The 22,911-nt window shown below is 42.6% G+C and overlaps 1 protein-coding gene across 9 annotated transcripts in view; it reads right to left on the bottom strand.

Moving 5' to 3' along the window:
* BMF (Bcl2 modifying factor) overlaps nucleotides 1-22,911 on the bottom strand; it is a 47,229-nt gene that overhangs the window by 11,184 nt on the left and 13,134 nt on the right. For 5 of the 9 annotated variants that reach the window (XR_011141538.1, XR_011141539.1, XM_068946273.1 and 2 more), the window contains one exon: nucleotides 11,418-17,703. The exons of the other annotated variants lie outside the window; for them this stretch is intronic. Coding sequence is in view for 3 of the 5 variants with exons in the window: in XM_068946273.1 (XP_068802374.1) it covers nucleotides 17,602-17,703 (102 nt within the window). In the remaining 2 variants the exon portion in view is untranslated. Of the gene's footprint in view, nucleotides 1-11,417; nucleotides 17,704-22,911 lie in introns of those variants that run through there. 9 annotated transcript variants of the gene reach the window in all.

Raw genomic sequence — 22,911 nt, 5'->3', positions numbered from 1 at the left:
AGGGGATGGCATCTCTTCCCTCTTACGTCTCATGCTGTTGTTCACAGCACTGGCATTTTCCTGTTACTCCCTTCCTTACCTCCTTCTCCGCTCTACTCTAAGTTTAGGGGGGAGAAGGGGATATCATTAACACACAAGGCTAATTGCTGCAATGGATATAGAGCTTTTTAGGAGGAGTCATCACCTCATAGCACAATGCTAAATTAGACATTCAGTGTACCAAGTTAGGCAGAAAGACGTTTTGTGACTCAAGATTTTCTTGGGCTACATGAGTATTCCCTGCTCATCCACGAAGAGGCAGAAAAATAGTGTTAGAAAAAAAACAATGAAAGTAGCGCTCCTTCCTTACAGGGCATTTTAGCACTAACACCACGAATGAAGTGAATGACCAAAGATTTAATTTATGATAGTAGCGGGAGCATCAAATTTCCCCTTTAGTCCTAGGATCCCAACACCCTTTTAGAAGCGTTCTGAAGCTTCACAACGCTATGAAGAAATAAGTATTTTTCTGTCATTATTTACACGGACAAAGTGAGTCATCAAGACGTTAGGGCCCAGACTTTCAAAACAAAGAGTTCATACTTTGGGCATTGAGTTCTCCATGCGCTTACCATAATTGCAGACCTAATCACAGTAAGGAAACACGTAAATGAAAGTCATAGCTATGGACGCTCCCATTTCCCTGAAAACTCTGAGCTGGTGTCAGTGAGGGAGCAGGGAAGAACCTGGGTGTTCAGCTCCCTCTGGCCTCACAAATGATCTGCGCTGCCTTAATTAACATCATTCTGTAGTCAAGATTTGTAGAAGATGACTTTTGCTTCCGTCAGTCTCTTCTAGCGTGCAGGAAAGAATAGTAAAACTACATTTTTTTCCTATAAAAAATAATAGGAGGAACATAAGTAAGCTGGCTGCACAAAGCCAAGATTAGCTGTGATGGTGCTGAGAGCAGAGGAAAACACCCTCAAAGGGGAGTGGAGAAACAAGTGGTAGGAGATCATCGTTTTTACATTTCACCTAGAACTGTAACTCCTTCAGTATTAAAAATGTCTGGGATCCACAATGCACTTGCTTTAGACAAGGTAGCTTTCCCTCCCCGCTGCCTAAGAGGTCCCTTTGTGAAAGGTAACAAATCAATGAAGCAACTCCAGAGAAATTCAGATTTGGGCTACAGAGAGGTGGAAGAGCTGCAACTGGGTGAGCAACACAACAAAGATGAAATCCAATGTGGGGAAAGAGGGAGGGGAGAGGCAAAGGAGAAAAAAATCCTAATTGCACAACTGAAAGACTGGTTTCCTAGGACCATCTAGAGTGCCTGGGAAAAATGAGCAGCAGGAAATGACCAAGACGTAAACTTAGAGACCTCAGTGCAGGAAAGAGCAGGTGGCAAGAGACTGCAGAGTGCTACAGTCAACAAGAGACCTTGCTGCCCCTTTGAAACCAAAGCATCGAAGGACTATCCCTTTGCTCCTGATATCTTTTAGATTTACATTATTGCTTGTTCTAGCAACTGAAACTTTAGAGCTGCTTGCTTTCAGCTGTTGCATTTTTGCCTCTAGCGGGAGAAGTGGTGCTCATAAAACATGCTCCAGTTTTGTTTACTTTCTGTCAGAAAGAACTGCTTCTGTAGGAAAGGCTATCCCAACCAGCCACGTCAAGTATTTTCAATAAACTTTTCTGATTGAGAAGTATTAAGAAATAGGCCCCAAAGCTCTCTGGTAAATCAGAGTAAAAAAGAGGAAAAACAGTAAATCAGACTGTTCTGCATAAATGTGAAGGTCATACATTTTTGTCTCCATTTTAATATCTTCTGCTCTGGTGATGAAGGAGCTGATTCTGGTTTTCAGTTTTACATATATTTGTCATCTTGCTGACTTGAACTGTTTCAGAAAGAAGGAAATTCTACAATCCAGGCAGGGAACTGCTTAGCAAAACCATCTCCTTTCAGAGACAAAGCAGGAAGTCCCTTTAGGGTTGGGTTAGGAGAAGATGATCAAGCACAAAGAGAAGACAAACATACCCAGCAAAGACCCCCAGGATAAATCCTTCTTGGCTACAAGCCTAAACCACAATATTGTGCTCTGATGAAGATCTATTACTCTATGGGTATATTACATTTGAAGTTTTCTGAGTCAAGCACCCTCAAGCCACTTTTCTCTAACTTCATGATTTTTCTCCGTATATATTCAGTGCACTGCAAAGAAAGAGCAAAATCAAATAGAGAAGAGACTTGTCGGGGCACCTGGGAGCAACTCACAGGAGATACCACTGGGTGCTGAAGTGCACTGTCCTGGGGAAAAATGCCTCAGTGGCTCTCATGGGAAGAGCTATCATGGCTTTACAGGGGTCTTTCCGAGAAGGCCAGGTTTCTGGAGGATTCATAGATCCTAATGGGGAGTGAAAGCTTCTGATAACTCTATAGGAACTTGGCCTCCGTGCGTTTTCCTCTCTCTCTTTCTCTCTCTCTCTGGATACAGTCTTGGCAGTCACTCTGAGTCTATTTTAAACAAAGCCAGTGAATTCTGGAGAGATGAAAAACACGTGAAGGGCACAATGAAAAACAAGCAGAAAACCTGACTGCAGGATAGAGGGAAACAAGAATGATAATGAACGCTGCTTCCTCCTCTGACAGGGAGGCTGGAGGAAGTCCCCTTCGCTGCACGCTGCTGCTCCTGGGTTTCTCACTGGGCTGCCATGACGTGTCCTGCACAAAACTGAGACGTTTTCCCTGCTCAGCTGCTCTCCTCTTGCTGGGGACCCATACTGTGTGTCCTTCGTCCTGTGCACCCAGATGCTGCTGGCTGCAATCATGACAGAAAAGGGGAGCAGGAGTCACGCACAGCACTGCAAAGGCGAGGCTCATGACACAAACTTATGATGCCAAAACAAAAACAAAGTATCTACAAAGAGTGCAATTATGGCCAAAGCAATGTATCTGACCTAGGGCCAAGAAAGGGCTGTTTATAACTGTCAGTATGTAGGGGGATGAACCTGTAATTTATGTGTGCTGAAACATTATAATTTTTGATCCAGAAGCCTCCTTTCCTGTTAAAAAGCTTGGTAACAAAGCCTTGGTCACTTAGATCATGTGGGATATCCGTGCAAGCCTTTTTAGTAAGCTCAGTTTAAAGCGTTACGTATGTTTATAGTATACATATGTGTATAAACCAGTGGGGACCTGCCCTTGGCAAGCGAACTGTCTAGGGCTACGTCTCTCCTGTCTCGGACAAAAAGCGCTCCCAGGTTCCTCCTCGCTGTACCTGGTGTCCCAGTACAGTTCAACCCAAGCTTGGGCTGCCTAAAAAATCTCTCCCCCTCCTGCCTTTGGAGCAAGCAGCGTGTGCAAGGGACCCTGTAAGCTCTTTTCTGCCCCGTGTCCCCTACGCAAGGGCAGCTGGGGAGCTGGAGGCAGGAGAGGCCACCAGCTGGCCCCAGGGCAAGGGAGCGCATCCTCCAAGGCTTGCCTCCTTTTGGCTGGGAGCACCAGGGCTGTGGGCGGGGGCCGGGCACCAGCGTACATCTTCAACAAGCAAATAACATGAACAAGCAACAAGTATGGCCTCACAGCTGTCTTTAGGTCCTGTCTACACAGTCCATATGATCAACTCTCTCTGTTACTTTCTTTACACACTGAAGACTGTTATTACATGCTGGGTAATCTCTGTTTGCAGTGTAACCTCTCTGGGACAGGGAGGCTATCTTTACTTTGTTTTGGAAGGCACCCAACTGACTCTCAAGCATTCAACAAGCAGTCAAGAAATGATTCAGATGGAGAAACAGAAATATAACTTGCCCAGGCTTGACAGAATTTCTTTATTGGTTCCCTGTTCAAATCAACTTAGGCTGGCAATGACCAAAAGTAATGACTGTCTGGAGAGCGTTCGGTGGTCCGCAAGAGCAGTTGTTACTCTGTTATTTCAGTGCAATTCTTTCAGGGGATGTCCACAATACAAAAAAACCTATCCCATTTGCTACTGGTTGGTGTCCTTAGAGTCCATCCCAAAAGGCAGATCAAGGAATGAATAAGCATGAAAACTTTGGAGACAGGAGCAGATGAAGGATAAGATATATTAGGTTTGGCAACACCGTAACCTAACACAAGTTTAAATATCATGAGTCAGACTCAAAAAAACCCACCCAAGACTAGAAAATTCTTTCTTTAAAAATCCTTTCTCTTTTTTATTCTGCCTTCCCGTTTCCAGTTCTACCTGCCTGCTTGTAGGATCCCTGTCAGTTTACTAGCATGGCCAGCACTCCAGAATTTGTTGTAAGTGAGATAGCTTTGTTGAAAGTGGAGCATCAGAAGTCTCCCTGCTATTCTTGGCTCTGGGAGCAGATTGTGGTCTAGTGGTTACAAGCACCATGGCCAGCTGAAACACACCCATGTTTAGGTCATCTGCAAGAGATGAACCACGAATGTCTGGTTACAAGAGCATGAATTTCCAACCTTAGGGCTAACAAATCAGATGCTAGAGCAGAAGCAGGAATAAGGTCAAGTTGCTTCATGAAGTTTTCTTGCTGAAGGGTGACAACATGGTTTGTAGAAGGTCCTAATTTGGCATTTCCTTTGAAAAGGCTATGTAGCAAGTAGCTGAGGCATAACTTTGTGTATTAGAGAGCGGGGTTTAGTTCCAAGCTTTGCTTGAACTGTTCTCAATGCTCCTAGCTGTGAAATGCCTTATTAATTAACCCTCCAGACCCTTAATATATGGCTCTGCTTGCTGAAAGATGTCTGGGCAGCACAGGGACTGTAAACGAAACTACTGCTTGACAAGGCTCTGCCTAGGCCTATGTTTTAACAATAGTGTTCCCTGAGCTGTGGGAAAGTAGAGCTTTTCGTATCATCATGACAATTCCTGCAGCAAAGGACAAAAACCACATCCTTTATGAGAGCTGACAACATTGGGGTAGCACAAGGAGGCCTGCACTTCTGCTATCTGTGCTGTCTTTACCTGAGGATAAACAGAAATCTCCATACTTTTCACTGAAGTCTCAACTCATCACTAAGTTAAAAAAAATCATGGTACCAGAAAGGTAGTGCACCTTTCCTTACGTGTTTTCAGGGCACAGAGTCTAAAACAAGCCTGTGATGACCTATTTTTAAATCCACTTAGGATATGTTTTTACTCTTTACAGAGCACGCATTTGTCTAGTTCCTCTGGTAAATGTACAGAAAAGTGTTGAACCTTTCAGTACGGCCAATTAATCACTAGTTGGCAAGATGAGGAAGTGCTCTGGACATGTACCAACTCAAAAATATGAGACATTAGAAATCATATCTTATCATAGACAAAGAAGTGCAATGCACAGAAGTAACGTCCCTTTATAGACCCTGTGTCTATTTTGAGACTAAAAAAACACACTACCCTATTTCACACAATGATGAATAAGTAGAAGCATAGAGACATAAAGGGAAGTTAGCATCCTAACCTTGAACTCTGTGACACCGAACTTTTAGGCACCCAGCCACTCCATCAACTCCACCAGTCTGAACTGGGGGCCTGAATGGCTCCTCAGGCAATGTAAGTGGTAGATGGCTAAAAGTGGGGCCCAAGGCTGGCATCCTGAGCAGGGAGCCAGCTGACGAGGCATTAAGAAAGTGAGGACAGTGTCCAGTGAAACATTGCTCTATAGGATTTGAGTACCTTGCAAAGGAGCTTCCCTCAGCTCAGCATTCAAAGACTTGAGCCCTCAAATCCAATTAATATTAAACTTTAACTGGAACATGGAATTTACACTCACCTCTCCTGCTTTTTCTAGTCTGAAGACAGAGAGTCGTATTCACTCTGTTTGTTTCCCTTATCTCTGACCCCAAAATATCTAAGTGTTACAGCTTTGGTAGGAGAAATTTGGATCAGACCAGTCATGTGTGTAGAACACTCTTCTGGGAGCAGATGACCCAAGCTCATATCCCTCATGACAGCAGAACAACAGCTCTGAATGAGCGCTCACATCTGAGTTATTGGATGACGGCGGGGAAAAAAAATCTCACCACCCTCCATCTTTCAGAAACCCTAGTTTGGTGCTGTGCACCCCAGCAGGTATCCCAAATGAGGCACGCAGAGGAGCACCTGCTTGTTAGCTCTCACAGGACGTAGGCATGAGATGGGTCCTCAGACGTTCAGCACCTTTGGCATAATTTTAGGCATTTAAGGAACTGGTATGTGAAAAGCCCTTTCAGGATTAGGCGGTAGGTGAGTAAGACTGTGGATATGGACTTCAACCTCAAAAGAGACAGCAAAGCACCTGTGCTTCTTGCTGGATCTAATTCTGCATCTTGTGTTACAAGTCAGCTTAAGAATCAGGAATAATAATTCCCTTCCCCATCTTCCGCGTTTCTCTGCTGCAGCCACTCCTCTAAAGTGCCAGATTGGTCGAATGACTCCAAGCACCCCTTCCTTTAACTAAAGATCACAACCCAGTGGGATGTTAGCAATAGTAAGCCATTTCTAACATGTCCAGGCTGGGCTGAAACACAGGCCTGGGGCAGGGGGGGAGGCCCAGGGGTGGGCAGGGATGGGGCAGGCTGTCGGTGCCCTCAGAGCCCAGACAAGAGGGCTGTTCTTAGTATTACATAATCATACAGTTTTTTAAACTGGTTTGCAGAACTTCTTAGAGCTGCTTCAGTTCTTCTTTTTTAAAGGGCAAGTGAATCACTGCAGTGGGAGTGAGGATGGTTTGGTTTCTGTGGGTAAGGCTACCTGAAGAAAAAGTGCCTGGTTCAGGTATAAGCATAAGGACCGCATAATGTCGTGTCAGAATAACAGCTAACATCATAAAGCGTTTCTTTTCCAGGTCCCTGACTGATTAAATGTTCATTCATGCCTAGGTACAACTCAAGGAACTGTTTGGTTTCCCCAGTTCTCTGCTCCCAAGAACCATGACCCAGGATCATAGAGGAAAAATAATGAGGGAAGACAGTCTAGGGTGACCCCGGGAATCACTCACCTCCTCATGGCCTAGCTTTGTAGCTAGTGGCCAAAGCAGCAGCACGGAGGCCCCCTTGGGGCACAGCAGTCTGGTGTCCTCCTGGGGGCCAGCGTCCTCACTGGGCCACCGCCAGCCCTGCTGGGGAAGCCAGCGCCAGTTGGCAGGGGAGTCAGGTGCTGCCAAAAGCCTCTGCTTCCAGAAAATTATTCTGGGTTAATAGGTCTTGCTTTCCATTTCTTGACCCTTGCTGAAGTCTTCTGCAGTCCCAAGCAGAAAGTAGGCCCAGAGCAGCAGTGGAAGGGCTCAGCGCAACACTAGCCTAGCCTTGGTGTGCCTTGCCAGCTCCAGGGACATATGCTGGCATGCAGGGCAATGGCAGCACTTACCCCAAAGCTGCACAAGGATACATTGAAGCCAATAGGAGCTTTTGCCAAGAAAGTGAATGAGCTCTGGAGTGCATTAGATATAGAAATGTCTTTGGTATAGTCTGCTTGTAAAGTGACACAAGGACATATAACTAGGGTACGGGAATATAATTAAGAGAGAAAGAAGTTAGGATGGATAGTGGGGAAAAACCTTTGGTCAGTGAGATTTATTAGAAGGTACAACAACCTCCTGAGGGAAATAGCAGAAAGACATTCACTTGGGATATTTAAAATTAGATTAATGAAAGTGCTAGCAAATGTACTATAGGGCATGTGCTTGCACTGACAGGTAAAATGAACTCTGCAACCTAATCCTGTCAGAGGGGCCCACGTGAGAACACCAAGGAAAGCGAGTGAGTTTGCTGTTCTTCTGAGGAGCCCCAGGATTTCCTGCGAGAAGGAGAGCCGGGCTGAGAGCACAGGCTAGCTGCCTCCACCAGAGCTGGAAATTAGCAGCAGGGTTGCGGAGGAGAAGCTCGAGGAACACTCTGCAATCCTGCTCACAAAAACTGCATCACAGCACTGTTTGCTTATAGCACTCACCATATTATGAAAGGAAAGTGGAAGCAGAGCAAGCACCTGTAGGTAGGACAGGTGGGCCCAGAGGGAAGAGCTGTGCGCTTCCCCCAGGCTTGTCCTGCCTCCAGTGGCACCTGCTGAGACCCACCAGCAGAGCAGCAGCCCCTCATGGCAAACTGCACCCTGCTCGTGGCATGTTCTTCACCTGCTACTGTTTGTACAGAAATAAACCTGACTTCAGCCTGACAGCTTATTTCAACTGTTTACAAGAAAATTAACAAGTTGTTCCACATTATAAAATGTTAACCGTGTTCCTGCCCCTTTTCTCTCACGTTCCCAAATCCGTCATCAGCTCACGCTGCTTCCTGCGGGCTGGTGTTCCCTGCAGGAAGAGGCAGCCTCTCAACCAGACCTGCTTAGCAGTCTCAGCAGTTAACGCTGATTGCAAAGTGGTCCAAAAATGGAAATTTCTCACAGTCATGGGTGATCCCGCAATCCTACATCTACACATACTTTACCTGCTGGTGGGATACAGAAGAGTCCTATTTCAGGCCTATCACTCTGACCAGCATCCAGCTAAACTAAGAAATGTTAAAGTAAGCCCCAGTCACCATATCTGTTCCCTTGCTGCCTCAGATTGAGTTCAGATGGCCCAACGCTACTGTGGACTGTTGCAATGAATCATCTAGAGTAAATAAAGAAGGTGGTGAAGGAAAATGATTGAAACGAGCTATTTCTTTGCAGAGACCCATTAGCCATTTCCGGCTATTTAATTCTGTTCAAATTTTTGCAAAAACTCCTAATGCTATAAAAAGTCAAGTCTTATTGTTCACTTATTAAAAGCTAATTGTCTCTATGAAACATAGTTTCATGACTGTTGCTGTCGTGATTTGAACAGCAGACGTAAACAGGGTCATCTCCAGCCATAGTGGGTGGATGTTTAGTTTATAGCGCTGAGGTTAAGAGTGAAAGCGTGTGACTAAGAGCAGAAAACAGAGGAGTCTTTGTATACATCAAGAGCCCTGAGGCAAAACATAGAGAAGGAGAATGCTGATACAGACTTTAATGAAGAAAGAAAAGAGCCCATTATAAATGTTACAGAGAACACAATTCATTTAAGAGAAATCCAGATTTAAAGGACTTATGTAGAGGAATACAAATATTGACGTCAGTGGGTTACGCCTGCCAGTTTATTGTCTGACTCTGCGCATGTATTAGAGTACTACGTAACATGTCAGGTGGAAGACAACTCACTGCAAGAAATTATCATCCACTCTTTACTAGATCCTTGTTGGAAGTATGTATCTTCTCATTCAAACCTTTGAACAGGAACCAGCAGTATGCACAATGAAGCAATTGCATCTCTTGCATTTTGACACCAATCTCCCAAAACTCTCCAAAATTACTTTCGAGAGACTTCTTTCGCACACACCCCACCTCCCCCCCCCCCATAAATAGAAAAGGCTGGGGGCAAGAGGGAAAGGAATGAGGGTAGATTATTTCTGAATTATTCAGATATGAAAGCACAACGAGAAAACTGATTGGTGGAGCTGTTTCCAAGCTTGCATATACTTCACAGTGACTAAGAACCAGTACACTCACTGCACCATGAAACGACAGTACGAGTGCTTGAAACCATTCCCCAAACCCTATACTACAGTGGCGTCTAAACTTCAGCAGCCAGAGTCGTGAAAATGGAGTGCTTTGTGCAGTAGCTTGCGCAACCGAGGAACTTTCTCATCCTCTGACTGCTTTATTATTTTTAATGAGATAGGCTGAGCAGTTCTTGATAAACATTTTTTCCTTGAAGCAGTAATCCTTTTTAAACTTTTTACCTTGTCTCTATAGCAGACTGCTAGGAAGTTACTAGCAAAACTCATTTTTTCTTAAAGTGCTAGTCATGTCACTATGTGAGGTGGGGGACACATTGTCAATGCCCCATCAGGTTGCCATGAAAGGTACCATAGCTGGAAATAAACTGAAAATCCCAGGTTAGCATGTAGGCTGGAGACTGCTTAGGATTTCAAGAAGAAAACTCCTTCTCTACAGTTCATTCTCTAAGAAATCCAGTTTCTTTCAAACCAAAATAATTATATGTATTTAATGTCTCGTGTAACAGGAATGTTTCAGCTGTAGTGTTTTGTCCTGATGCCTAACCCTCTGATAGCGTTTCCCTTCACCCTCCTGCCTATTTTGCCACAGCCATATGACAACAGGTTGTGAAAGGTCTAAATCAGAGACGCAAGTGTAATCTTCTAGGAGATCTCAGAAGAAAAGCAATCCATGTATCTGTGCATTTGCCTCTGTTTAGAGCAATGTGCAATGCCTTCTGCTGCTCTGGCACATAACTTCTGGGGTAGCTGTACAAACAGTTAATTTTAAGAAGTCATTCTTTTCTTTGATACAAGAATTGCTAAAGCTTTAAAGAGTTAGCATTTAATTAAGGGTGAGAATTTAACCATATGAGAATCAGGAAGTTCAGAGCCAGTTCTCCCACCCATCCAAGTCAATCTCACTTCTGTCCCCTTGTATCAGTGTGTTACAACAGGCTCTTTCATGGTCACATGATACTGGCCAGGGGACACACTTTTCAGTAGATCTAATACAATGAAAAGAAAAACTGTCTTTTTCCCCCTGTGGTCTTAGATGCACATGTGGCTTTTCATACCACATACATCATGTGTTTTTGGAATGAAAGACTCCTTTGTAACATGCACACACCAACAGAGGCAACTTAACATCGAGTAGGATTGTTAACTCAGTTTCCTAAAGACTCCAGATGAAAATCGTACCAACAACATCACATGAGCAGTGTTCTTTAGGGGAATTTGACCAACTATATTATAAATATTTTCTGATACTCACATCTCTATTCCTGCCCCACCTGGGTTAATTACCATTACTTAATGGAGATATTTTTTCTCTTCCCCTGTACTGACACAGTAAAACTGAAGGAGAAACCAAAAACCACGCATGATATCACTTAGGATGGCCAAGATAGCCTCAGTTTTGCACTTGAGGGAGTCATTACCACTTCACACAGCCACCTTTGTCTGCTGCCTTTAAGTCAGAAGACCAGAAAGAACTGTATCTTCTTGGTAAGGTTACCAAACAATATGACTGTCTTTGTCATAAAGGCCTCAGTACCTTTGAATGCACTTGCCTAGGCATAAGCCGGCATTTCTCAAAGGTTACACTTTATGAGTGCATATGCATGGAGATAAAAATTTTCAACTTCCCGATTTGAAGCCGAAAGTTAACTGTGCAGTTCCAACTAGCAGCAGTCCTTTATCCAAGGGTGGGAATACTCTATTTGAAAGAGTATTTCATAACTCAAATGAATTATGCCCAAGATAGCAGTCCAACGTGGAAGGAAGATCTTGCCTTTGTTGCAGGGCTTAGTATTAAGGTACACATGCAAGGATCTACCAGATATTTTCAAAGTCGAACAACCAAAGTTGTATCGCTGATTTGGGTGAACTACAGAACTGGCCAGCTGTGACAATGCTCTCTATCCTTTAAAAAATAAAACGAAGAACACAGAAAAAGAATTTAACAATTTTATTAAAAATTGTACCAGTTATTAGAAAAAAATCCAAGTATTAAGTATTAAAAAGCACCATAGAAAGAGAGCACAAAGCAAATATACTGTACAGATACAAAAAAGGAGCACTGCCCAGTCACCATTGGTACAGGCAGGAGTCCTGGAGGCACACAACCAGGATAAACAAAATGCTACATTCTCACTGGGTCTCAGTCCATGGCAAAGAAGGATGTGTGCACTTCAGGACTAATCCAGACAGAGATCTCGCAGGAGAGCATCGGGTTTACTTCTGCAGCAGGACAGTATAATATTCTTACTGTGGGAAAACTCTTTCTTGAGGGTATGGAAAGTTCATTAAGTACACTGCAAATTCTACCTCTCCTTACCTTTTTGCTTTTCCAAAGGAAGGACTCCAAAGTTTTAAAAAAGAAAAAGAACACCCAACCTATCTCACAAAATTAGAAAAGTCACACAGGAGGGGGAGGCAGAAAATGTGAATCCACATTTCACAGTATTCTCATCAGTGAATTTTACCTAGAAACGTGGGAAACTGTACCACATCCTTGATACCACAAAAGAGAGAAGAAGTGATACATGATTAGTTTTACTAAAGAAACAGTCCAGATACCCAATATCCAAATTAGTGGCAGGATTTTCAAATGCACCCAGTGGAAACAGGCATACAAAATCCCTTGGGCTGTTTTGAAAGTTCCCTACTAGAAGTCTAACTTCTAACTTTTATTTAAAACCGTGACTATGTCTTCTTTACATCACACCAGTCTCTCTCCTTTCTGTTATCTCATTTTCCTTTCATAAAAGTCTGATCAAAACTGGAGCTGAGGAATCTGTGACGATGCTCTCCTGGAGCTGTGTCTGCAAATCAGGGAGACTCCTTTAGATTTAAGAATAACTTTATACATGCAAAATTTTCATAATGGATTTTAAAAACAATTCAAGAATCTACCCTTCCCACCCCTCCATTCCCCAAAGGCAGCAAAGAGTCTGAAGACAGAACTGAAACATGGCTTTAAAAAACAGTCCACAGACATTAGGTTTCGCTTCCCAGAAACCAACTTCCAGCATGGGATTCACAGGAAGAGACCCTCCTTTCTGTGGCTACGGGGGAGGGTGAGGCACATGGAAGAGAGAAGGGGTGGGAGATGTCAGACTGCATTCAGTTTAAAAACACACACACACACACACACACACGTGCACGCGCACGCACACGCACACACACACACACACAATTACATTCCAGTGCATTTGATGTGTTTGGTCTTTTCTGCTTTTCCTTGTGGAGAAGAACTGAGCTGTGTACCACCTATGTGAACACATGCAAACCAAAGAAACAGAGACCACTGAAGTCTTTAGGAACTGTAAAAGATTGCCCTATGATCTTTTATCAATTCCTTGAGGTATTTCTTCTTCTAAAAAAAAAATCAAAGGCAATAGGTAGACATTTCTGAAAATGGCGACCACAAATGCCAGTTTGAAAGAGAGACTCATTTGAACAATATTATTGAAAACCCATTTGTCAAATTATGCTAATACTCTATAGTGCTTGGTCCATATGCAGAGCTCCCATGAACATGAATGGACATTCCATGGTCCCTTCGTGTATAATCTCCCAGTAAATATAGCTAATAAGACAAGGCAAGACCTCCATATTTCTGCATTCTTGCTCGGCTCCTAACATATCTTCTAAGGGCGCTCCATATTCTTCCCTTTAAAAATATCCTCAATGATATGCCATCCAGCACATCCCAGTCTCACCATTCCTATAGCTTCAGTGGAGACATGAATCAGGACTGGTAGAGGGAGGGTGGAATTCATTTTACAGAGTTGATAGGCTCACATTGCAACAACTGCCTCAAGTAATTTTCCTAAAAAAAAAAAAAAAAAAGGCTTCTCCCTAGTCTACCAAGGGGAAGAATCTGCAGTTTCCCAGAGCTCCAGTGACTGCTATGGAGCAACTTGAGGGCTGAAGTACTCTCCTGTGCACATATCTCATATAACTTCAATATAGGCTTGAAGGGACAAAGAGGACAGTCAGTAAAAAGAAAGAAGTCTTTGCAATCACCCTTCCTACATTAAGAAGGGCTGGGTTACTCTCCTCTGTCCCCTTGTTGATACATAGCTCCAAAGCAAAGGCTGATAAGGAAGTTTCTTTCTAGTAAGATTTTTCTAATAAAAGCTTAGCCAACAAACATATAATACCAAACAGCTATTTCAAACAGCAAAAGACAGGCAAACTTGGTACTACAGGAAAGAGGATTGCAGTGGAATATGCAAAACCTATATAAACCAATAAACTCCTGGCAACTGAGATATGTGATCAGTTATGCAGGATTTCAGTGCTACCAGAGAACTTGGGAGAAGTCTGCAGTCCAGTATACAGATCCAATGGCAACCCTTTTTATGCAAATCCATTCTCTTCTCTGCCTTTGCTGTGCCCTACTTATGGCAGTTTGCAGCTATCCCTGGGCAGTCACTTTGTGATTACTGGCTCAGCTTTCAAGAATTGCAGGAAACAAAAGTAAAACTAACTATTCCCTACTAGCACCAGGCTTACTGGATCCAGGGATGGGCTGGGTTACAAGACCGACTGGGAAACTGGGAAGGGATACAGAAACGAACTGTCACTGAGAACTCTCTCTCTGAAGGAAAGAGAGCTGAGGTCTGAAGCCGTTTTGAAGATCTGGGAAAGGCAAGCAAGATACTTCAACACTGCTGGTGGCACCAGCAGCAGCTCAAGTTTTTCTTAAGAACTCCTCATTAAAAATAGGAATTTGTTTTAGGAGAAAGCTCCAACTGTTCTCTCTAAATTGCAGTTAGTTTTACATCAGAGAGAGGAACAGTATCCCAATCCTTCCATGAAGACAAACTAATATTGAAAAATTTGAGCGTTCTCCTTCCCTTAGAGGACTTAAACCATGTTCATTGGAACGGCTTCCCCAAACAGCCTACTTATGTCTGTGGCCATACTGTAATAGGTACTCTGAGAAGATTTCCTCAGTGCACGCTGAAGGGGCCCTACCAACATGGGATAGGTGACAAATACATGGGTGACGTGCATCTGTGTATTTGTTGATAAACACGTGAAATCTTCCCAACGTCTAGAGAAGACAGAAACATCTGACCAGGTGGGAAGGAAAAAACTTTATGGGTACTCACTACTTCGTCAGGTAGGTGAGACTGTATGTATGAAGCAGCTCCTTTTTCCTTAAGCGAATAACCAGCCTGTTCCTCAAAACCTACATGAAGCAGAATAAGACTCTTGGATTGAGAGAGTCTATTTCCCTTCTCTAAGAGATGCAGATATGGAATATAATTAAAATATATTATCAGTGGTTGTAAATCTCTGGCAACAGTAACCACCACACATATTGCAGGAAGTCAGCCTTTGTCTAGGATTAGCTCTATGTCTCCAATAAAGTTATTGTTGTTCACAGAGATTTTAACTTGAGACCCTGGAAGGAGCGATTTTGATAAGTCTGTTGTTCCAGTGGGAAATATGGACTGGCAAAGATGTGTCTCTCATTGAGCCAAATGATTCTGGTCAGGCAGTCAACACAACTGCAGAACAATTTCAGGTATCTGTTTTTCCACGTTGAGAAAAGTCTTATCCTAGATAAACTGGTAGGGTCACAGAACCAGCAAGTGCCAATACCAGACTTATCTTCCCAGCTTACATACCTACAGAACACACCAGGCCTTATTTGCATTTGGATTTAACTGGCCCGTTTGGCAATCAAGTCAAGTGGGAGGGGAAGGGGAATGCTCACAATGATTTTTTAAGTGTCAGATGCACTTGCTGAATCTTTCTTACTTTGCAGGGCTGTTATGATGTAGCTTTGATCTGCTGGTCTGTGACTGCACCTGATGAAAGGGCCCTGCCAACCAGAAGGAAAACGCAAGCATCATGTCTCAAAGGATGCCATGCTGGCAGACAGCATTGCTACATTGCTACCTGAGCCTCAGCAGGTCCACTCCCGCCTCATTAACAGCTTTCATGTTAGCCAGATGTACTCCATTTTAAGAGTTGTTTTCTTAATATCCAGCTTCCAAGCGGTCTTCAATTCAGTCTCTGCTTGCACTGCCCCTCAGGCTTCACCCCCTCTTTAAATCCCTGTTCTCCAGTGACCAGCATTTACTCCAAGTAGACTGTGCAAGGCAAGGTACGGAAAGCCTGATCCCTGTAAACATGGGCAGAGAGTGGCTTCCCATACTGCTGCAGCAAAGTCAGCAACAGGTACCACTTGTGTCCCTCTGGGTAACTTTGTAGTGCACGTGCTTAAAGAAACAATACAAAACCGAAAACAATTCTTCCCCCTCCCTCTAAAAAGCCCTCCCCCTCTAAAACCCAACCCCTAAAATATAACTTGAGATTCATTTATATGAATTCTCAGTCATCCTAGACAAACATATCATCCTAGCTCTAGCTAGAAAAATAATATAAGAGGAGGAAAAAAGATTTTCTCACATAAACCCTCATTATGCTGAAAGATGGCGGCTGTGAACACATGCAAATGAAAAAAAGCTTTGGGACCTGTTTCAGGGAGCTAAAGCACATTTTGCCACAGTAAAGCAGGATGCAAGTCAAGAGAATGGGGCTGGGAAAGAGGGATAAAGTCCAAATAAAGTGTTCAGCAAATTGTTACCAGACACTACAGTGCAATGATGAGATTATACACAAAACAGAGAAAGAATTAATTAGAGAAGGACTTGCAGAGAAGGGTAGAGGAGAAAGCACATGTGCAAGTGAACTGCTCTTCCCATACAGTAATGCTTATTATTCAGAGTGGACTAAGAGCAGAAGAATTCCTGAATACCTGAAGTCGACATGTGTAACAGTACTGAACAGCAATTCTCTGGACAGATCTTCCTCAAGCTAGTTTTATAATTTGAGATTTACAATAAGTTGCAGTGGAAATATGGAAACTCTCTGAAGAATATAAAAGATGTGTTACTTTACCGGTAATATTTTATCCAAGTTGTCACTGGGTTGGTCAATTAACAATATTTAAGGCCACACAGAAGTACTTCATTTGGTAGGTAATTCCCCTGTGCTGGTCTAATAGCGTCAGTCATACAGACAAACTTCTGAGCAGATAAAAACCAGGAACTCTTAGAAGATCTCCCTTGAAGTAATATTACTGCTGCTAGTCAATATATGCTAGTCTCCAAATGTTACTTAGTATAGTAATGGACGGACTGCTGGTACAGTGTGCACATCAGACTGGTTGATAACTAATTTCTCTGTCAAATCCTGAAGCAAATTATCAGATGCCTGGGACCTAAGCCTTCCTGACCAACCACATTATAGTAATAGAAACGAAAAATAAAACAAATACCCATCATAAAACTAATAAAAACATATACATTAGCATAGTAGGAGAACGATGGTCTTATTCCATGGTTTTCAGCTCCCTGCTGGCTTAGAGGCACAGCAGTCACTGAACTGGAAGCAAACAATTGCAGACACTGAATAGCCACCAGTAACTCCAAGCAGGGTTTTTGAAGAACGTTCTTATAGAAACAGTTTTGTCTGTTTGGGGCAATGAGAAAGAACAACCTCATGTGAGGGATCTGCAACTGGTGCTTAGTGGAAAGATTTAAGAGATCAAATTTCTTTGTGATTTTCTCTCACAAAAGATCCAAGAAAAAAAAGCAGTAACCCATGCAGAAAACAAGTAACCCGCTGGATATAAGACACTTGAATGTTATTGTTGCTAAAAAAAACTTTCTTCATGGAGGAATCAAGCATCTCTACTCTGGAAGATACCCAAAGTACGTTTAGAGTCATCAATCACAGACATCCTTTTTAACTAGCAGCCAAAATTACAAACTCCTGCATTCTATTATTGACTAACAAACAGTAGAAGAAGCTGTTAGTCTAATACCTGCCTCTCTTGCACAGAGGTTACCAGCACGGGGAACCAGCAGCAAGCGTTACCAAACACACCCACATTCTAACTTCCTTCGACAGTGTTGGACAAGAGCTCCCTGCCTCATGAGGCAGCAAGCAGCAAAGAAGAGTCCATAAAAAACCCAAACTTGAAGGCGAGTATAAGAATTTCACAGAGTCCTCACATCCGGCCGGCGGTGTGCATGTCTCTCCCCCGAACCAGTGTTTGTTCAGTGCTCCCTGCAGACTGGATGTGGCCTGAAACAGGTGGGCGAAGCTCACCTCTGCCCAGTGTGGTTCCTGTTCGCCTCCACATTTAAGGCCAAGTTGTGTAGAAAGAGAAAAAGCTGCCACCACACTTGATTTCTGTTCTGCTGATGCTGTAGAGGAGAACAGTTGAAACAAAGTTATTTATATTTCTAAAATTGCAACATACCACTTCTCTTTTCCAAAAACAACTCAGTTACACTTTTCAAGAGCAGACACTTTAATCCCATCAGCATAACAAGGGGGTGCAGAGAGGGATGAGGGGAGAGAGGGAAATGATAAGTTCTCCAGAAATAATTGTAGCTCTAACATTACAAAAAGAAAAGAGCAGACCCTTTATGCATTGTGCACAAGAGGATTAAACTTTTTTTTTTGCTTGTAGGATTTTGCAGAGTTTAGCCAAGTGCTGTTTTTAATCAGATTGGCTTCTGAGCCTTTCAAAAGCCCCAGCTGCATGAACAAACAACCTTTTTTTTTTTTTTTAAAAAAAAAAAAGCCCCCCTTCACCCCAAAAGTAAAAAAAGAAAAAAAAAAGAAAAAGAAATATAACTGGTGATCCATCTGTAAGTGATTTGACACCGTGAAGGTCAAAGGGTTAATCTTCAATTTAAACCACACTGCTGAGACAGCAAAAGTCTGATTTCATCTAGTACAAGAAAACACATTCGTGCACACACACACTCCCCCGCCCTCCCCCCACCACATTTTCCTTCCCAGCATCTCCAAGATAATACTGCCCTTTTTATAGCCACTTTTGACAGTAAGCCATAAATAATCAGCCTTGGAGCCCTTTCCTACTGACTGGAGCCAATTAAACCTTAAGCAAGAACATACTTGAAAACACACAAAAAACCAAAACCAAGAGGTTATTTCAGGTCCCATTGTCAAGGAAGAAACACGGGAGTTGAGTTTCAGGGGGACACCAGCCTATATAATGCAGCCTTTGGGCAAGGACACTGTTCCTCCTTTTGTTATATGTAATCACCTCTGTAAAAGTGGCTCCTATTATCCTCCCACCTTCTCGCTCTTTAATGGCATCTCATACAAACAGGTGGGTTTCTCTTTACCCTGCCCCGGCTGGGATACTATTTCATCTCAATAACCAACCCTCAATTAGAAGCCAGTCTTTGTTTTCTCATCCAGAATTCCATATTTACTAAGCAGGACTGACCATTTCTGAAAAACAAAACAAAACAATCCCAATTCCTCCCTCCTCCCCCCTCCTCACCCCCCAAATCCCAGCAGACAAGGAAACAGAAGACCGGCTTCCAACAACTTTGCCTCGGCACACAGGAGTTCGTAACAGAGCACTGAAGCACATTATATGAACAAGATTCTTCAACTTCGATTAGCCCAACAGGGCAGAACCGTATGATTGCAAGGCACTCTTTACGTAATCACAAATGAGAGCTGCAACTGTAGTCAGTATATTGGAGCTATGTCAATGGACAGCTCTCCAAAGCTTTCCCAAATATTCATGAAATGATGTTCACATTTCAGCGTAAGTAGATCTGTGCATTTGAATCAAAAGTACACACAACACAAGGTTCAGAAAGCCTGTGTTAACTTGCATCTTAGTAATGGCTTATTCTTCTTACTCTCAAGACTTAAAAGTTGTCTTCTGGATTTAGAATAGTTCATATGGATCTAACCACTCATCTCAACATCACTGACCATAACCCACAGACAGGAACTCTAGAGCCTGGTACCTTTTATTTCAGAGTAGTCAGTCCCTGGGTTCAGTCTGCACAGATTGTCTATACATTGCCAGGTTTATATATACATACACACACACACATATATGCATACAAATACGGACATATATATACATACAAATATACACACACGCAAACACACACGGAGCATTGCTAGGTTTATACGTGAAAGCAATCTTCTATAACTATCCTCTAGGGCTGGGTTACGAAAACTTAAATTGGTCTCAAGAAGCAAGATGTTTTTTGTTTTGCTCTTCGCCTCTTAACTTAACCAGACTTGTCCTTCTTTGTCAAACTCCAGAGATTTTTCTTACCCTCCTCCTCAGGGCCACATTTCCAAACCTGCTTGAACATGCATGTGCAACCGCAACGGCCCAATGACATCTAGATACCATGTTTTTATCAAGCTATTACAGCTCAAGCCGAACGCTCTTTCAATAGAGACCTTCAGGGTAGCATGGGAGCACAATACCTTCTTCTAGGCAGTTTCCAGAAATCGTAAACTATGGTAGGAGAGCGCAGTGGACATGCACACAGCAGACATTGCTTTTGCAGATTATATCCTTCCGTTGACAATCAAAATGGCAACTAAGTGTCTTAAAGGGAGTTAGTATGTAAATATAGAAGGAAACGTAAAAGGGTGCTTCAAAACTTTTATCTAAAAGGTAAAATTGAAATATATTGCAACTTAGCTGGTGGCCCCTCTTCAACAGAAGTTCTCATGGAATTTTATAAAAAGCATTCATTTAGGGGTAGACAAAAGGGGATGTGCTAACCTGACTTGTGACAAGAGGACACATATGTATATCAAAAAGAATGCCTGCATTAATGGTCCACTTCATATAGGAGGCTGCTTTGAGTTTCTCACATACTACAACAGATTTCTAAATGTTCATCTCTGTCCTTCCCTCTCCTCAAGTTTTCAAAGTCAACTTAGAAGAAAAGGATTACATGTGCTTTGCTGTGATAGGTAAAGAAAGGCATGTTGAGAGAAAAGGGCTGAAGGATAGAGCTCCTCCTCCTCCTGTTTTTGGGGAGAGAGGAGGTTTTTGGTTTTCTTAAAGAGATTTAGATATCTTCTTTTGGAAGAGTCACAGACCTGCAAGAGAACCAGTGGGATGCAGTATCACAAGTACTGTGAAAACAAACTCTAAAGATATTTTTTTTTAGTTCAAACTCCATTGTGTTTATTTTGCCACCTTTTTAAGCCACTTTTTTGGCACAGCATTCTTTTGCTTCTCCAGTTAAAAATGTTTCCCACTATTTACCTGGGACAGTCAGTGAGATTTCCGTGCAAGGAAAAACAGAATAGGAATTATTTTATCCTAGTTTCCCCTTGCTTGTAACAAGCATGAGGAGGATCTCAAATCACATCATGAAGGACATGGATACCATTAATTTTGCTTTCAAGCGAAAAAATGGCAGCACAAGGCAGATTAACGGTAGCCTACAGCTACCTAGCAGGCCCAAGGCAGATTTTCAGGTTTTTTCCTAGACCATAGGGCTTCTATTTTCCTGGGTCCATACTCAGTCAGCATTTACTTCTTCAGGCTGTAGCTTCACAAACACTCGCTGGCTTGCGTACTAAAGAGAGTGTTCTCACGGTCTTCTCCTTATCCTAGTGTTGGAAAGTGAAGGAGAGCAAGAAAATGGTCCAAGCCAGAAATAATATGGCAAAAACGTTATCTTTACTACTGATCAGGTCATCCTGATCCATCTGATTCACGTCACCCTCTAGTCAAACTGATGCTTGCGCCAGCACAACAAAAAGGCAATCTGCAAACAAGGGCAAGCGGGGACTGCTTCCTTCAGTGGGAAGCCTAGCTAGCAGGGTTTACAGAATTATGGCTTCACTTCTGGGCTGATTTGCTTTCTGTGGCACTAATTCAGTGTGGGACAAGAGCCACCGAATGGAAATGGCAGATATTCTTTGCAATAGAGACAGAGGAAACAATTTACGAAAAGAACTGTCCAAGCCTGAAACAGTCCTTTTTTTTTTGCAAGTTTCTGTAGATTTTCCCTAGATATGCCTCTACTAAGACCAAAATACTCAAATAACTTTTTATTTTTTTTTTTTTAGTATGGTATAATTCAGATGTCAGGAAGTATGGAAAACCCAGGAGAATGACTTCATGAATTCTGCATCTGATTTTTCAGATATGATGAGTTCCAAGTCAATTCTTACAATGTTCAATGACTGAACTAGCATGACTATTGTGGCACAGGTTTATATTTTTCCTAAGTTTCACTATGTTGACTTATCCCTCACCAAAACAATTCAATCCTCAGACTCACTGTTGCAGAAAAGTATCACTGATGAACATTTTGCTACCTCCCTGAGACAGCGGCACAGTAAACATTTTGAACCTCCTTTTCCAAGAAGGAAAGAAGCCTTTTTGGCCCTCTACCCTAACTGTGACTAAAGCAGACTGGAGTCGTGAATACAGTAAGTCAACACAAAGCTGGAAACATACAAAACCATTTCCTATTGCAGCTGCTGCTTTTCAAAGGGGATATCCTTAAGAGATTGTCTGTCTAAGATGTTAGGACGAATGCTTCAGTGAGTCACAAGAAAGGCCATTTTACAGGAAAAGCATCCTATGCAACAACGGTACATTAACAAAGTCTATTCCACGGACTGTACCGATGAAAGCCAGAATATCGGTAAACGAATGCATAAAGAAACAGGAAGAACCCCGCTGGAAGTAAATGGAGGACGGACAAAGCTGACGTGAAGTTTATTCCCTCTCAGCAATTAATATTCCCAATAAACATTTCACACTGTAAGTATATAGATGCCTATCTGTCACACATTAAAAAGCACTCCAAAAGTCAAAAGCATTTTTACTCCTACCAAGCTCTTGAATGTGGTATTTTCAAGGAAATGTTAATGCAGGCAATACACACTTAATGAAAATGTTTGTCCCTTTGACACAGCTCCTTGAATCCTTAGGCGACAATGATTAGTAGATGAACAGAACTCACTCCTGTGTCCGATACAGAGGCACCATGAATATCCCACCTTAAAGAGCATGCTCATCATGTAGACATACTGTATGTGGGTGTGGTACACTCCCACAGAATACAGAAACATGCACTTGTGAACCCTCTTTATTTCATGGGCAGCTTTTGACTTTGCTTCATGGTTTCCAGACAGTTAAGGGTCCGGATCATATCATATCCTGAAGGATTAAAATATGGCTGTAAATGGTAATATTATAGCAAAAGAAGAATACTGGCATATGTGCACATAAAACACCATTCTTCCTTTAATGACTAATATAAGCAGTAGCAATAAGTTGTTGGGATCTTACTTATTTACTGGAAACAAAAATACTCGCACACTGGGAGCAGCTGCTGACTCATTTTTGAATGCTGTTTTGGCTGCCAGGTGGCTGGAGGCATATTGTGCTACCATAAAATATGCTTCAGTTCAGAAAGACTGGAAAGTCACAGCCCCCAAGGCAACTGAGGTCACAGAAGGTGTCCCCAGTTGGAGAAAGAAATACAGGCGAATACAAATCTTTCCAGCTGTGGTGCCTAATGACCAAAGAAACATGCATATGTAAAATAAGTAGGAAAACAAGGAGATAGAGAGCAACGGAA

The sequence above is a fragment of the Struthio camelus genome, chromosome 5 (genome assembly GCF_040807025.1).
Source record: "Struthio camelus isolate bStrCam1 chromosome 5, bStrCam1.hap1, whole genome shotgun sequence".
NCBI lineage: Eukaryota > Metazoa > Chordata > Aves > Struthioniformes > Struthionidae > Struthio > Struthio camelus.
The sequence above is the reverse complement of the archived record's forward strand: the minus strand, read 5'-3'. Positions and strand labels throughout refer to the sequence as shown.